Source organism: Eulemur rufifrons, chromosome 21, assembly GCF_041146395.1.
Source record: "Eulemur rufifrons isolate Redbay chromosome 21, OSU_ERuf_1, whole genome shotgun sequence".
Taxonomy (NCBI): Eukaryota; Metazoa; Chordata; class Mammalia; order Primates; family Lemuridae; genus Eulemur; species Eulemur rufifrons.
Window position 1 is genome coordinate 13,263,082 of NC_091003.1, and position 16,205 is coordinate 13,279,286.

The following is a 16,205-nucleotide window of genomic DNA, read 5'->3' on the forward strand; positions in this document are numbered from 1 at the left end:
GTATATATATTATCTCCATATCTATACAGGATCCCTAAATAAAGGCATTTCCACTGGATTTGATAGATATGAGACTGTTCTGGGCCTTAGACATCCCCAGGACTGTTGAGCGTTGTAAAAGTCGAAGCCACAGAAGCAGAGAGTAGAATGGCGATCACTAGGAGGGTGGGAGGGCGGGGGTTGGGGGTGGATGGAGAGATGGTCAAAGGGTACAAAGTTTTAGTTAGGCAGGGTAAGTAAGTCCTGGAAAGTCACTGTCCAGCAGGGTGACTACAGTTAATAATACTCTATTGCATACTTGAGATTTGCTAAGGGGATGGATCTTAAATGTTCTCACCATAAAAAAAGTGTTAATTATGTGAAGTGATGAATATGCTACTTAGCTTGTGATTTTATAATGTATAACACGTATCAAAACATCACATTGTACATACAAATGTATAAAATTTCTACTTATTATACCTCAATAAAGCTGGAAAACAATTTTAAAATAAAAAATAAAAACTTTAAAAAGCATGTATCCTTTGTGAATTTTGTGTTTGTCCTATCAGTGAGTGAGAAGTGAGTTGAAATTTCCCACTATGATATAATGTATTTTCAAATTTCTCCCTGTACTTTTATATATTTCAAGGCTTTATATATTTGAAGAGTTCAGTTAGGTTTGGGGGAAGAGGGAGATGAAGGGGTGAAAAAGAATATAAATGTATTTATTACCATTGAACTGTACCCTTAAAAATGGTAAAGATGGTAAACTATATATGTACATTTTACCTCAATAAAAAATAAATTAAAAAAAAAAAAAGTACAGTTAGGTTAATACTAAGTCTTTCCCTGACTCTCCCCTCTGTCACAGCCCTCCTGGAATGAGATGAACAGAAAGTTCTCAAAGAACCTAACATTTAGATGGGCTGATGTGGTCCAGAGACTGTCATTCATGCTCAGCGTAGGGCACAAGGACCTCCCGTGGTCAAGCTGCTCCTGAGCCGATGATGGCTGCTCCAGACTGGTGGGAAAACAAACTGCTTCCAAACTACCTCCAACTAACTATCCTAGGAAAAGGGATTCTCAGGAGTCAGAGATTTTTTCACTGTAAATATATTTGCCTCAGAGAGCCAAGATCTTAGCTGAATGGGTGCATGTTCCCTGCAGTGTCCAAAGGCGGGACTAGGGGTGCAGCCAGGGCGAGTGTCCTCGTGGGAGAGCCATACCCAGGATCTCCGGGTTCCTGATGACAGAGCCGATCTGCCTGAGTGCCTGCTGTCCGGCCTTCTGGACTTTGACGTGGGAGTCGGTCAGCACCTCCGTGAGCTTGGGCACAATGTTGGGTAGGCAGGACGACAGCTGCTTGGGAGCACAGTATGCCATTGCCCCAAGCAGTTCCACTGACCCTGCAGACAGCAGACATATGCTCAGCACTGAGTCACTGAGCACAGGCCAGCAAGTCACCTGGGCTGGCGACATGGGCAAGGGACATCCGGCCTATTTCCCCACAGACTGTGCTCAGGCAGGCTCTGGGTGGAGGGCAAAGGGGGCTGGCTCTCGCAGAGGGAGCAGAAAGCTCCCAAGGCCTATTGAGCTGTAGGATCCCAGGGGAGAGGCAGGACAGTGTGAGGGAAAAGAGGTGAGACTAGCATCGGGGAGACCTGGCTTAGCCCTTGCCATGATCCAAGGCCAATTCGCTGAATTTTTCTGGACTCAGTTTCCTCATCCACAAATGAGGAATGTAGGGGGCCCCAAATCTTGACCCTCTCCAAATCAGAGCAGCTCTGCTTATGTCTGTTTTAACTATCAGGGCTCCAGATAATATTGTATTTGTAAAAAAGTGTTTGGGGGGGCGGGGGAAGCTTTAAGAACTGGCCACAAAACAACTTTAAAGCTCTAGGATTTCCTGACTTAGGGCTATGGCTCTTGTCAGAGACTGGTTCTTGGCATGAAAGCACAGAAACTCTAGAAGGACTGAGCAGCCCAAAGGCAGAAAGTCTTGGCCTTATCCCTGGGCAGGGGAAAGTGGGGCACAAGCAGGACAAGAGCTGTGGCTACCTGGATCCCTGCTGAGGGCAGTGTTTGGGACAGGAAGCTGAGGGAGAGACAGAAGGGAGCAGCCCTACCGGCTTTCGTCCGCCAGGATTCCTCCTCCAGAGCAGCCAGCAAGGAGGGGAGCACGAGCTTCACCCCGTGAGCACTGAGGTTGCTCATCACAGCCTTGGCACAGTCATCTGCAGCCTCAAGGGAGGAGAAAAGACATTCAGGGGCCTCCTCCCCCAAGCAAGGGTCAAGGCCTGATGCTAGTGCTTCCAGCGACCAATACTTATTAGGGTTCTGTTGTGTCGGACCCTGTGCCAGGGTCTAAGGAGACAGCTGAGAACATGTCTCATAAAGCTTCAGTCCTTTACTGGGAACCAGAACAGTAAGCTGTGCCTGAGGTGCAGGCAGGAGCGATTCTAGCAGCAGGAGCTTTACGCCACCTTGACACCCCCTGGCTGAGCCTCACACCCAGCAGCCGCCCCCGTGAGCAGATGCTCTCCCGTGCAGCCTCAGGACTTACCTCACGCACATACTGGTTCCCATCCCCAAAGCACAGCAGCAGATGGGGCAGCACGTGAACCACGTAGGGCTCGAAGAGCTTCCCCAGCATGGTGCAGAGCATCTCGAAGGCAAAGAGGGCTCCTAGGGAAGGAGAAGGCAGGACAGCAGGGAAGCAGTGTCCTCTGGGGGCAGCCACAGGGAATGGAGAGGCTGGCAACCTCCCTCTCCCTGCCACCTCTTCTGGAAACACTCAGAGCAGCTGTGGGACTAGAGCGGCCACCCCACGAGGAAGCAGCACCCTGTGCCTCAGCTCGAGAAGCCCCAGAGCAGAGAGATGGCTGAGCAGAAGAGAGGAGAGAACAGGGGAACTATCCTTCACTTCTTGGCACTAACAGCTAGATCTCTCCAGCTAAAGGTGTTGCTGAATTAGAAATTAGAAAGTCCGGGCCCAATCAGCGAGGAGCCAGCTAGACCGGGTCCCAGACACAGCCGCCCCCTCTGCAGCTCCCACACAAGCACCAGCCCTCCAGCTGGGGCGGAAAGGCCAGATTCCTTCCTCTGGCGGTGTGGGGACCGACTTCCCACGCTGGGCAGCACACAGCTCAGAGATACTCACCTTCTCGCCGGCGGAAGTTCTTCTTATCCTGGATGGCATCGGTCAGCGCTGCCATCATTTCCTGCTGCTTCAGTGACAGGATGCCCAGGCCCTTCACCAGGCCCGCCAGCCCGTACGCGGCCCCTTTGCGTTCTGCATACTTGTCCGACTCCAGCAGCTGCTGCATAAGCCTCTGGATCATCCCTCCGGCGTCCTCCTTGATGGCCGGGACGAGAGGCGGCAGGCAGCTGGCCACGGACTCCTGGACCTGTGGGAGGGGCCTGCCTCATCAGTGCTGTGGCTAAACTGCAGTCGGTTCCTGGTGACTGTCAGTCCTCCACAGCACCCACCACTAGATGTCCCCGAGCCCCATCTCAGCCACTGCCTGTGGCTGTCACAGGGTGTCAGAGAATCAAATGGTGTTTCATACTGTTTTATGTAGGACATAAGATAAAGTGACCATCAGGGTGCACATTACAATCTGTTAGTGACAAGAACATCAGCCCTTATGGTGCTATTTCTAGTCTAAATAAAGGAGCTAGGCTTGGGAGTAGGGTGGCCTCAAGACCAAACCCATTCAAAAGAAAGATCTCCAGAGAAAAGCACACTACTGCACCTCCATAAAAGTGCCCCACATCTCTCAGCAGTTCCATAAAAATACCCCACATCTTCGCTGACATGTCAAAGTCACAGAGAAATTGGGCTGGGCCTTACAGGACCACAGGCAAATTGAGTGGCACCAAAGATGTTCAGTCCTGCCTTCCAGCCACAGCTCATTGAGCCCACTGGAGAGCAGCAAAGCACCGTGCTGCCAGACACCCAGGGGGACACTTCTGCAGGTTGGATTTTCTGAAATCTGACTTGACCACAATTTTGGAAACTTGTTTTCAACTGTACGTTCTACAAGGATACTCTGGATGGTCCAAAATGCAAATCAGAGAATATATGTGTAAATGTATGATTTTCAAAAGAGACACAGAGCAGAAATTCCTTTGCACTATAGCTTGGAGGCCGGATTAAAAGGCACCAGTGCCACATAACACATAGGAGGCTGCCTTCTTCTTCTTCTTTTTTTTTTTTTATATTTGTATTCCCAGTGCAAGGTCAGTAAATGAGTAGAAAAAATGAAAATATCTAGAGAGATCTATTAGAACAAAGTAACTCCGGCTCCCGGGGTGTTCTTGACCATGAACCAGGCTCTCCCTCCCCTGGAGTGGGGATGACTCCTTGCTGAGGGCAGGGCTTTCTGGACCCTGATCACCCGACTCAGCCCCTGGTATCCACTACCTATCCACAGCCAGGTCTCAATTCCCCAACAGGCTTGGGCCCCAGCTCAAGCTGGTGGTACCTGCTGGGAGGGGGTGGAAAGGGCAGCGATGAGCTTGGCAACAATGGGCTTCACTTTGGGGTCACTCTTGTCCAGGTGCTTGGCCAGAGAGCCCATCAGGACCACCACACTCTGCCGCACAGCATCGTAGCTGGCATCGTTGGGTGCATTCTTCAGGAACTCCTCGAACACTGGCAGCAGTGAATTGACGTTCTCCTGGAAAGCCAAACCTCAGGTCAACCCTACAGGAGGTGTCTGCAGGGTCCCAAGTCTGGCTCTGGAACAGGCATCCTGACAAACCAGCCAGCAATGCCAGCAGGTCTTCCAATTTTCAGGCAGGACTGCAGCAGACTTAGAAGAATTTAATATCCTATTGGGGTCTTTGTGGCTCAAAAGAAATTTAAGTGTCATTTTCAACTGCAGCTAGTGCCCTGCCAGAATTCCTGGCACTCAGTGTCTCTCTCCACTGCGCAGCTTCACCTCCTGCCTTGGCCTGTCCTCTCAGCTGGCTGAGATGCTCTTACCTTCCCATGCGTGTTGAGTGTTGCAAGGGCTGCATCTAACATGCACTTCCGGACATCTGGGTGTCGGTCGTTGAGGGCATCGGGGACAAAAAACTGAAAGAGTGGCTTCACCTGAGAGCTATCCAAATACTGGGAAAGCTTGTTCAGGGCCAGGGCCAGGCCACACCTGGGAAAGAAATGGAAGCATGTCGGGGGCAGGGACAGCCAGGGGCCTCCTCTGTGGATAGAACCCATGCAGCAGATAGCAATGAAAGGGAGCTTGCCGACAGCAAACACCGCTTCAGGGACTGAACGCAGCAAGAACACTAATGCCCAGTGCTCACCCAAAGGTCTACCCAGTATTCTAGAACAACCCACTTGTTAAATAGAGATGTGCCATCTGCCCGGAGTTTACCTCCTACAGGGTGACCCTGGGCAGGGGACCAGCTCTGCCTCAGTTTTCCCAGAGGGAAAAGTGAGTGCAATGCTCACCCCTCTATCTCCAAGGCAGGTTGTAAGAGAAGAGAGAGGTAAAGCAATCAGATGTGAAGGCACTTGGTAGTGAACATGTTCTACAAAGGCAAAGTGGTATTATTTTCAGCTACAGAGCAACAGGAAAGTCCCAAAGGCAAAGAATCTATGTCTTAACCCTGCCTGATGGTCTGGAATAAAATAAGAAATAGGCTGAGCATGCTGGCTCACACCTGTACTCCTAGCACTTTGGGAGGCAGAGGCAGGAAGATCACTTGAGGCCAGGAGTTTGAGACCAGCATGGGCAACAGTGAGATCCTCTCTCTACAAATAATAAAAAAAAATCAGCTGGGTGTGGTGGTGCGCACCTGTACTCCCAGCTACTAAGGAGGCTGAGGCAGGAGGATCACTTATGCCCAGGAGTTGGAGGCTGCAGTGAGCTATGATGGGCAACAGAGCAAGACCCTGTCTCCAAAAAAGAAAGTGGGATGGGGGCCCATATACCACTCCACACTGACACACAAGGCTACACAGGAGTAGAGAACACCAGGGCCAGCCATTCAGACAACTAACACCCCCGTATGTTTTGTGCTTCCTCTGAGGAAGGTGTCTTCCAGGGTCACACATCTGCCTAATCTCCCAGACATCTGCCTAATCCTCCAACTGCTACTCATGGAGAAAGGCTAGTAGGTAGGTTCTGGTATTGTGCCCTTCTTACACAGGAGGAAACAGAGGCCTGAAAAGAGAGAGAAACACACCCAAGGTCGCACAGCTGGCACTAACCCTGGGAGCTGCACTTGCACGCAGGGCTCTGTGACTCTGAGGTAGGTCCTGCCCCTTCATTCCACTGCACCACGACCCCATGCTGCCGCCTCACAGCACCCACCCCAGCCAATCTGCTACATCTCAGAAAGCTCGGCGTGGATGGAGATTGGGACAGCTGGTATACCTGGCTTCCCACTGATCTGGAGGAGATTCTGAGATAACGCGTCCCAAAGTATCCAGCACTGGGGGCGGCCGCTGTAATAGACAAGTTGGCAAATGCTCTGCAATGGGCAGACCAATGATCCAGGCACCAGGACTGTGAGGTGGGAAACAAGTCACAGCCACCCTGAGCCACCGTGAGCCCTGACACTCCTGTCTGGAGTAGTCAGGGGCTGAGCAGAGCCCAGCCTGACCTCACACCACCCAGACCACATCAGGGCTGCACAGGTCACTCACATAGAGCTTCTCCTGGTAAATCTCCATGAGCCGGCCCATAACCTCTGCCGCCTGCCGCTGGTAACGCGCCACCGCTTGGGAGAGGGCTTCCGCCCCGGCCTGCCTCACAGCTGCCTCATGGTAGATCACATCGTCGATCAGCAAGGAGCAGAGGTCTGGCTGCAGATCTAGGCTCATCGCTGACCAGAGCCTGTGGCAGACCGGAGGTGGGGGCTGCTCAGACAAGGATCCGCAGCACCTACCTGGCCAACCCCAGCCACCAGCCCTCCTCTCACTGTAGGCTGAGCACCCTGGGTTTGGTTATGTCCTAAGGGCAGAGAGGACAAAGCAGAAGAAAACAACCTCCTGCTGGCTCTCACCTCTCAGCCAGCTTCTGGATCTCCTCCTCCTTGTCAAACTTGACCACCCAGAGCCTCCGCAACAGGTTCAGGCCATTCTTCTCGTCAGTATCAGGTGCTGGCAATACCATGTGGAGCTCCATCAGCCCCTGGGAATGGGTGGGATCGGACCCCATGAGGCACGAACTTGCAGAAGAGCCTCTGACCTGCCTCCTGGCCTCCCTCCAGGCTGTACTGTAGCCACTGCACGTGGCTCAAGTCCATTAGAACTAACTAGAGTGAGTCCCTCAGTCGTACCAGCCACATTTCAAGAGCTCACACGTGGCTAGCGGTTACCTCACTGGACAGCACAGATAGAAAACATTTCCATCACTGTAGAAAATTCCATGGGACAGCGCTGGCCTAGGGACGGCTGTGCATCAGCTCAATTCACTACCTGCTCAGAGTCTCCTCAAAGAGCTCCCCTTTTGGGAAATGATGGTGTGAAGGAGTAGAATTTTTTTTTAATATAAAAAATAAAACTTTAAGCAAGACAGACAAAACCTCAGAAAAGGGCACTCCCTCTGTTGAAAGAATTTTTAAGAAAACTTCACCATATTGCCATATTTTTCACATTTTACCATGGGCCAGGGAAAACTCTGTCACATATCAAAAGCAAGAGGCTGCAGATCAGCATTTAGGAACCACTGTCTTATTACCTCAAGGAGATTCTTTAGTTTTTGGTCCAAAAGCCACCAAGAAAGTCAAGCACAAGGTAGTAGGTTGAAAAAATGAACTCATCCTGTGAGTTACGTTTGACCATAAAAGTACCAAGATCCACATTCCAGTTTAAAAATTAGCTAAAGTCTTCCAAAGTAAAGACAAAAATAGTGATAAATCATAACTGCTTAGTCTTTCCATTCTCAGAAAGACCCTGATCCACCCCTCTGACTTCTGTTTCCAGGACCTCCCATCAGGGTGAGAGACTTTCTCTGAAATGCCCATCGTGCAGTTTGCACTTGCACAGAGTGACAAAGGATGCCACAGTGGCCCTGTAAGGGAGTGCATGCGTACCCGAAGTGCAGTGTCCCGCACGCTGGCGCATGGGGACTGCAAGGCACAGAGCAGCACGTCCACCTCCTCCTGCTCTGCAAAGGCACAGCCATCCTCGCCACTGCTGCTGGCACACAGGGTCGTCAGGGTATCTGAAGCCAGAACCTAAGGAGGACATTGATCCACTGGGTTCAGTTCAGCAAACCATTTACTACTACAGGGTCAGGGAATGGGCTGAGGGGCCCAGAGAGGGGTCTAAACTGAGAACGCCCACCCGCATAGCACTAGTAGGGTTAAGACCCTAACTCCAGGCCAGGGACAGTGGCAGGACCCAAGCAAAACCCCTCACTAGCTGAGAACAGTCGGACTGGCTCTCCAAAGCAGCCCTTTTGCCCAAAGACCAACAGTGAGGCTGGGAGAGAACTAGCACTCAACCCCTTGTACTGGGATCTGGGATCAGGGTCATAAACTAACCCACAGCAACAACCAACTGAAAACCAGGTCACCTGTAAGCGGGGCGAGCCGGTCCCTATCACCCAAGTCAGAAGACGCAGCATGGCCACCCGAGGCAGCAACTCCGGACCATTCTAGGAGAGAACAGCAGGTAGGTTGGGGGGAGGCTGCAGGGAAAGTCTGTAACCAAGCCTGGTGGCCAATGAAGTGGCATCCTCTCACCCACAGGGGAACACTCGGGGTCATACAACCAACTCCACCATGGAAATCTCATTAGGTTTACAACTAAGTCCACAGGTGCTAACCCCAGTCAACCATGATCCTCAGAGACTAAAAATAAATTCTGAAACTTGCCTGAAATTCAGAGACAATGAAATCTAGATGGACCATAAACATATGAAGAGACACTCATCTTCACAAGTTAATGAAGAAACACAAAATAAAACAAAAGACATCATTCTTTCACCCATGACTGGCAACATTAATAGTATATGAGGCTGAATTAGGTTTTGAGAAAAAGAAATTTTAGTGAGAGAGTAGCACAGAATATGCCACATAAACTAGCAATTCTATGTCCAATATATGCCCTAAAATGCTCACACAAGCTGTGCAAGGGGTATAGACATACAAAAGGAACATATGTATACATGACAGTGCTGTTCAAAATAGGAAAAAGTTAGAAACAACCTTAAAATGCCCATCAAAAGGCAAAAAGTTAAAGAAAACATGGCACACCCAGAGCACAGGTAAAATCAATAAAATAGATCTATATGCACTGACATGGAAAGAGACCTGGGCCTGGGCATACAGTCATATGCAAGAAACAGTAGGACCCATTTTACCTTAAAAAAACCTACAATGCTGAGTGTGTGGCTGCCGTGTGCATAAACACACACCCTCTATTTCCCCGCCAGAACTGTTCATGGGTCAGGACGTGTCAAAAGCCCCTGCCTCCCTGATCCCCCTCAAGCCGAGGGGAGAGCAGAGCTCCCCTGCCAACCTCGTCCACACGTCCAGGTGGGGTGCTGGGGGAGGCCCTCAGCTGGGCGTGGACGGTGAGGATCTGAAGAATCTGGGCCATCCGCTCCTCGTCCTCCTCACTGTGGCGGGGCATCTCAGTCAGCACCATCTTCAGAAACGGGAAGACCAGGGAGAAGGCTGGTGCGGACAAGGGCGCAGCATCTGTGAGAGCAGGAAGCAGACGGGATGCTGCAGGCATGCCGGGGCCCTGGGCTGCTGCTGCCTATTTCCCTCTGCAGGGCAGGTGGGCAAGGGGCAGGTGGGCAAGGGGCAGGGCCAGAGGCCCCGCTGACACCTGGAAGCACATGGGACAATAGGGACAGCAGGATGGCAGCTAGTAGCCCAGCTCGAAAACCAAGCCTGCTTCTATCCCAAACACTGCCAAGTCCTAGGATGTGGAAATTAAAACAGGAGATGCCAGTGACAAGCAGTAAACTCTTACCAGGAATCACAGCCAGTCACAGAATACCAGGTCCAATTTTTCAGATAAGGAAACCAAGGCCCCAGACTCAGGAGGCCCCGGGCGACTCATGTGGCTGTCCCAATGCCAGCTCACACTGCCTTGTGCTCTTGGTCCCGGCCCGGACCTTACCTGGCTCTCCCTTGCCCACCCTGCTGGTGATGGTGTGGGTGTGCAGCAGTGTCACTGCCCTCTTCACAGCCACTGACAGCTCTTCCTGGCACCAGGACTTGTCCAGAGCGCACTCTGGCTTCAGCATGCGCAGCGTCACGTGGCTCACCAGAGTGCCTGCATTGAAGAGAAGAGACCGGCAGGGGATGACTCATACAGAGACGCAGAACTTGATCGTGACACCAACGAGGGACCCTCTGCCATAACGGTCTGTTTCCCCGAAATGTCCTCAACCTAATGTCTCACTTGATCTTGTGACAGCACCAGAGGATAGGTTGGCAGAGAGCTGCCCTTTTGACACTCAAAAAATTTTAAGTGCACTGAGAGGAGACACAAGTCACCCACGGTTATCCACCAAGAGTAAAGCTCTAAGCATATGGTGCCTCCATTTCCTGTGCAACAAGCCTAGCCAGGTGACAGTTCTTCCGGCAGGTTAGGCGTGCACTGACTTCACTCAGAACCATTCCCAGATTCCAGCCTCATCCATGGGGACATACCCACGTCTGTTTAAGGTTATTAAATAACCCACAAAAGTAAAGCCACCATAATTCCCAGCCACTCTCCCTGGTCTCTGTTTCTCCAGAGCTGACAGAAAGCTGAAGGTCAGAGACTTTGATCACTACAGACACACGGCCACTCAGAAGCTCTGGGCCACACTGACCAGCCACATTGCACCAAACCATCCTCACTGCCAATGAACTTCTGACTTCTTCATTTTAAAACTGGTACAGAAAGAGCAGACGCTGACTAGATCTAAAACCGGGTGCTCAGAGGGAAGGTACAGAAGACATAAGACAGGAAAGAAGAGGAGCCACTATGTCTCTCCTAAGCACATCCAGCCTGAGGTTCCTGAGGCTGCTTCCAAACAGAAACACAATTCGGCAACTGAGGTCACCACGTACCTCCTCACAAGCACTCAGGGGCATCCCCTGCCCTCCCCTGGGCCATCTCCATAGCCAGCAAACAAGGACTAACCCAAAGCCTTGAGCCTAGGGGGCATGACACAGGCAGCCAAGGACAGGAAGGGGGTCTTGATCCTGGGAGCAGCCAGGGGAGATTTCAGCAATGGCAGGAAAGAGTCAACCAAAACAGGGATGTACTGGGTCAGGCCGGATGGGTTCTTGGCCACGATGGTGTCCAGTAGTCCCAGCGCCGCCTCCAGCTCCCCGTCCAGCTGCAAGCAGAGTCACCCAGGAGGCAGGTCAGCAGGACCCTGCTCTGGGACAGCAAGGAGCAGCCCGGGCCCCCAGCACTCTTCCGGCACGGGCATGTGGAGGTGGCGGCCACTCACCTCCTGCAGCCGCCGCCGGATCTGCGCCTCCCTGTCCAGCTGGGCCTGCAGCATCTCCTTCTGCTTGCTGGTCAGCTGCACTTCCTCTTTTATGCCTTTCTTCTTCTTTATCTCCTAAAGGGGATGGGAAAAGCAATTCCATCCCCAGGGAACAGATCTCCCTCCTACTGGAAGACAGCAAGTTTGCATCCATAAACGGCACCATGCCCGCTCTAAGTCTTGACTGGGCCCCCAAACCCGCCATGTGCCCCCCACCCCAAAGTCACAGCCACCTGGTTTCTACCGAACAGAAACACCCACAGAGAAGCAACTCTCTAGTGGATTCTCTACAACAAAGGCAAGGAGGGCCTTCTGTATGTTAGAGAAATAAAAAGTTCCTCAATGTACTCAAAGGAATATTCTGGTAGCCACATGGCTTCAGAATCAAAACTTCAGTCTCCCCTTCCCCAATCCCTCTGTATAGAAGCTCCCTCACAGGACAAGCTGAAGCCTTGAAAATGCCTGTACGGTGGCTGGAGATGACAAGGCAGAGAAATCACTCATTCATTCAGCAAGCCTTTACTGAGCACCTGCATCACGCCAGGCACTACTCTAGATGCCAGGAATACCATGGGGAACAAGATAAAGTCCCTGCCCTCATGGAGTTCACAGTCTAGTGGGCAAAGATAGACAATAAACAAGTAAATACACAGACGAGATGATTTCAGAACATGACAAATGTTAGGGAAAATGCGTAGTAACCGAGAAGAGGGGCGGAGTCTACTCTGGGTCGGGTGGACAGGCTGGGCACCTCTCTAAGGACACATGTGGGCTGACACGTAAAGGACAAACAGAACCCAACCTCAAAAAGACCAAGGGAAGAGCAAAGGATGAGACAGGAAAGAGCCTTGCATGCTCTGCTCCTGTCAGAACCAGCCCTGTCCAAAGCTGAACATCACATTCGAACCAGGATTTCCCCAGAGGCCCCAGTACACCAGGCACCGTGCTTGCTGTCAGGAGTAAAGATGGGTCCCAGCCTTCAAAGAGCTGGGGAGACAGTCAGGGAATCAAGCAATACCACTGAGTGGAGGAGACAGAGATGGATGAACTGCTGTTGGTGCCTGGCAGAGAAAGAAACTCATTTTCCTTGAGTCGGGGTGGAGGAAGCTATGGAGAAAGGATCAGAGTGTGGCCAGTGGACCAGGTGGGGATATCAGAGTGTGCCACGAGCCTCAGGATGATCCAAGGGAATAGCATATGTGCAACAGGAAAAGCCACCAGCCTGCAGCCTGTGGCCACCAAGCTCAGCCACCCATGGTGAGATGCCTCTGTGTACTCACCTCCTTCAGCTCCAGCTCGATGATCTGCTCCTTGAAGGAGTAAGCTTTGTTCTCTCGCTTCATGTTGGCCTTTTTTATGCTGTCCTGCTGGGCACTGAAACACGAGAGCAGGTGATCAGCCAGTTTGAAAAGTGCCGCCAGGCCCTTCAGCCTCCCACCGGCCATGAAATCCCAGCTAGTTTTAAAGTACTGTGCACCAGGAAAGCGCCGGACACTCGATACACTCTGGTATCCAGGACCTAAGCACCATGGCTGGAACACGGCAGGCGCTTGTCTAATGGGTGGATGGGTTGCTTCATTTGTAGGATGGGTTGCTTGTCCATCCTGCAAGCAAGAAAACTATGGCTTGGGGAGGAAAGGTAACGGAGCCCGCGAGTGGGGTCTCACCTCTGGATGATGGATTTGTCATACAGCTCCCCGACAGGGGTCTGCATAATGGCAAACTCCTCCCGCGTCACCAGGCGCAGCGCGGGGTTCTGCACGGTGGCAGTGATGGTGCTGATGAGCAGCGGGAGGACCCGGTCCGGGGACAGGATGGAAAGGGAGCCCATGGCGTTCATGGAGGACTGCCAGACAAACACAGACACAGTTAGCGTGTGCCAAGGGTGGTGCCGGCAAAGGGTCCACCACATCTAGATGCCCTCAGCGTTGGCTCCCCTTCTTCCTGCCACTGCCTATTTCTGGGCACCACCCAACAGAGTGGCCAGCTAGCGTTTGTCTGCCTCACTCGGCAAGCATTTACCCCTTTGTCTGACAACAGCACCCTAGTTTAGGGAGACACACTCCTCCCCAACTCTCAATCTCAGTGGTTCAGATGGAGCTGCCCTCCCCGCTCCAAGAGGCAGGCGTGTGGCCCCAACCAGACTTAGGGATGACTTAGGGATGAGCACAGGACCCAAGTCAGGTCAACCAGAAGCAACGAGACCCCACGCCAACAGGCATTATTGAAAAATGCAAGTTTTTTCCACTGCAGCTGCTGAGAGGACACGGGGTAGGCCTGGAACTCGAGTAGCAATCTTGCTACCAGAAAGGGAAAGACCAAGAATGGAGCCCATGCTGTGAAAAGCAGAGAGAAGAAACACAGATGGACAGACTAAGAGAAACGCCACTGGCAACATCCCGAGGCCACATCTGAGCCCCTGTAGTCAGTGTCAGCTGAAGCCAGTCATATCCCTGCACTTTGCTGGTAAATGTGGCAATAAATTCCCTTTTGTGCTTAAACCTGTTTACACTCCTGTCACTTGTAACAAGGGTCCAAGCCTACATTTCATCACACCTTTACCTGCTTCTTTGAGTCCTCCCTTCCTGCACCCTGTGACAGGAAGACACCCCAACCTGAAGCTAGCGCAGCTCACGTGCCAATCACCTGGTTCAAGGGACTCTGTGTGGTGATCCTGGGAATGATCTGATCCAGGTGCCTGGTGATGAAGGCTTCAGGATCGATTTTCATCCTGGTGAGAAGGGCTGGCCAGAGCCCAGACTGCACTGCCACTGAAGGGGAGGGGAGCTCTTTGAGGCCTTCTGCCCGGAATGCTCTTACCCTGCCCAACACAGCCCCCGCCTCCCCTGCACCCTCCACAGCCACACACCTAAGGATGGGTGGTGAGAGATGATCAGCAGCTCCCGGGCCAGCTGCTCGGTGTCAGTGACGTCACCCTTGGGCCCTGGCACCCCGGAGATGACACACAGAGCCTCCTGCAGGACCCGGGGAGGCACATAGGCCTTGCCTGCCTCAGTCACATCCCCAGCATCAGTCACCAGAGCCTCTGAAGGCAGCACCTGCGTGGAGATAACACGTGAACCCCCACTGCTCAGAGCCCTGGGCAGGCTTGGAACACGGAGCCAAACGCGCCAGGGACACTGCAGCTTCTTGCTCATGTTTTCACGGAGTTCCTGCTGGAGTGGAGAAGGAGGCCCAGCTTCTTGCACTAGGACACACGATCCCAGTGAAATGTGAGATGTGCCTAGAAGGAGGAAGCACCGGTGACTTTGCACCTAAAAAGCCCATGTTGGGGAAAAAAGGCAATGGAAACTGCAAGTCGGTCACTGGCCCATATTCCTCAAGCAGTGAAACATGGCACGAAGAACACCGAAATGAGAGCCAGGTCTTTCAGCTCCTAGAACCCTGGACAACTCACCTAAAATAAGTGTAATAAGCCCTGTCTGTCTTTGAAAGGTACTGTGAAAAATCAAAAGGAAGAATCAGCAGAAAAAGCTTTAAAAATCACAAAGTGCTTTAAAAACAAAAAATGTTCAATTATACAAGGATGTAGAGGTTGAGCTACACATCAAAAGGCACAAGAAGGAAAAAAAAAAAAAGTCTCTGGAAAGGAGAGGGAACCATATGAAAGATGTTACCAGAGCTCGAATGCAAGGAAGAAGATTCTGGCATCACAGAGTCCAAGTGAGAGACAAGAGCCCAGGAGTAGACCGGCCAAGATCCCATGGCATGAGCAGGGTCAGCTAAGTGGCCCCAAGAGCCCCAGTTCTAAAGCCCAGATGCCCTCACCTTGTGAGAACTGAGGACAGTCTTCAGCTCCTCCAGGAGCCCATACGCCAGCTTAAAGCCCCCGAGAGAGGACAGTAGCTTCCGAACCGTCTGCTGAGCCTGCTTGCGGACGTGCCAGGTGCGGCTCAGGAGCACGGCCACCAGAGCCCGGTGGTACTGCCTGTGAGCACAGGGACACACGGTCCTAGGGAAAGGCAAGGAGCGGGGCTTCCCACAGCCAATCCTCCCAGCTCCCACACACCCTATTTCTCAGGTTCCTGCCATGGCTTGCCTCATCTGGCCCAAGGGAAAAGGTGAGCAGGCCTCACATACCGGACTTTGGTGCCGGTGAGTCTATGCGGGTGGTCGAGGAAAAGTCTCTCTGTCAGATGCAATACAGTACACAGGGCTGGGAGAGGAAACAGTGTAAGTGCTTTTAAAATAGGTTTGTGTACACACACACACACCCCCCACCCCAGAAAGAACTGGAAAATTAACACTACAATGTAAACACGGGCCAGGCTTAGTGGCTCACACCTATAATCCTAGCACTCTGGGAGGCTGAGGCTGAAGGATCACTTGAGGTCAGGGGTTCAAGACCAGCCTGAGCAAGAGTGAGACCTTTTCTCACTCTTGCCCTGCTACTCAGGAGGCCAAGGCAGGAGGATCGCTCAAGCCCAGGTATTTGAGGATCCAGTGAGCTATGATGATGCCACTGCACTCTAGCCCAGGCAACAGAGCAAGACCTGTCTCCGCCACCACCCCCCCCCAAAAAAAAAATCAAGGATACAGAAGAAGCTGATAAAATTGGTTATCTATGGCCAGGGGAACTGGGTAGCAAGAGATTAAAGAAGGGTTATAATTTTCAGCATAGACACTCTTGTATCTTTTATTTTTGAATTACATGAATATATTCCCTATTTAAAAGTTAACCAAATTTTTTTTAAAAACCAGGAAGTGACTAACAGTTGTAGCTCATTAATGGTATGT

At 51.8% G+C, this 16,205-nt stretch overlaps 1 protein-coding gene across 1 annotated transcript in view; it reads right to left on the minus strand.

The window, feature by feature from the left end:
• The window catches only part of GCN1 (GCN1 activator of EIF2AK4), a 55,593-nt gene that overhangs the window by 20,326 nt on the left and 19,062 nt on the right, over positions 1-16,205 (minus strand). Inside the window, exons 17-37 of the mRNA XM_069497414.1 lie at positions 15,549-15,624; positions 15,237-15,396; positions 14,317-14,506; positions 14,094-14,218; positions 13,115-13,293; positions 12,728-12,821; positions 11,409-11,522; positions 11,093-11,291; positions 10,079-10,234; positions 9,467-9,648; positions 8,520-8,600; positions 8,035-8,178; positions 7,003-7,130; positions 6,644-6,833; positions 6,372-6,442; positions 4,973-5,138; positions 4,470-4,664; positions 3,143-3,389; positions 2,546-2,667; positions 2,109-2,223; positions 1,209-1,388 (exon numbers count right to left, since the gene is read on the minus strand). Of these exons, the coding sequence (XP_069353515.1) occupies positions 1,209-1,388; positions 2,109-2,223; positions 2,546-2,667; positions 3,143-3,389; positions 4,470-4,664; positions 4,973-5,138; positions 6,372-6,442; positions 6,644-6,833; positions 7,003-7,130; positions 8,035-8,178; positions 8,520-8,600; positions 9,467-9,648; positions 10,079-10,234; positions 11,093-11,291; positions 11,409-11,522; positions 12,728-12,821; positions 13,115-13,293; positions 14,094-14,218; positions 14,317-14,506; positions 15,237-15,396; positions 15,549-15,624 (3,114 nt within the window). The remainder of the gene's footprint in view (positions 1-1,208; positions 1,389-2,108; positions 2,224-2,545; positions 2,668-3,142; positions 3,390-4,469; positions 4,665-4,972; positions 5,139-6,371; positions 6,443-6,643; positions 6,834-7,002; positions 7,131-8,034; positions 8,179-8,519; positions 8,601-9,466; positions 9,649-10,078; positions 10,235-11,092; positions 11,292-11,408; positions 11,523-12,727; positions 12,822-13,114; positions 13,294-14,093; positions 14,219-14,316; positions 14,507-15,236; positions 15,397-15,548; positions 15,625-16,205) is intronic.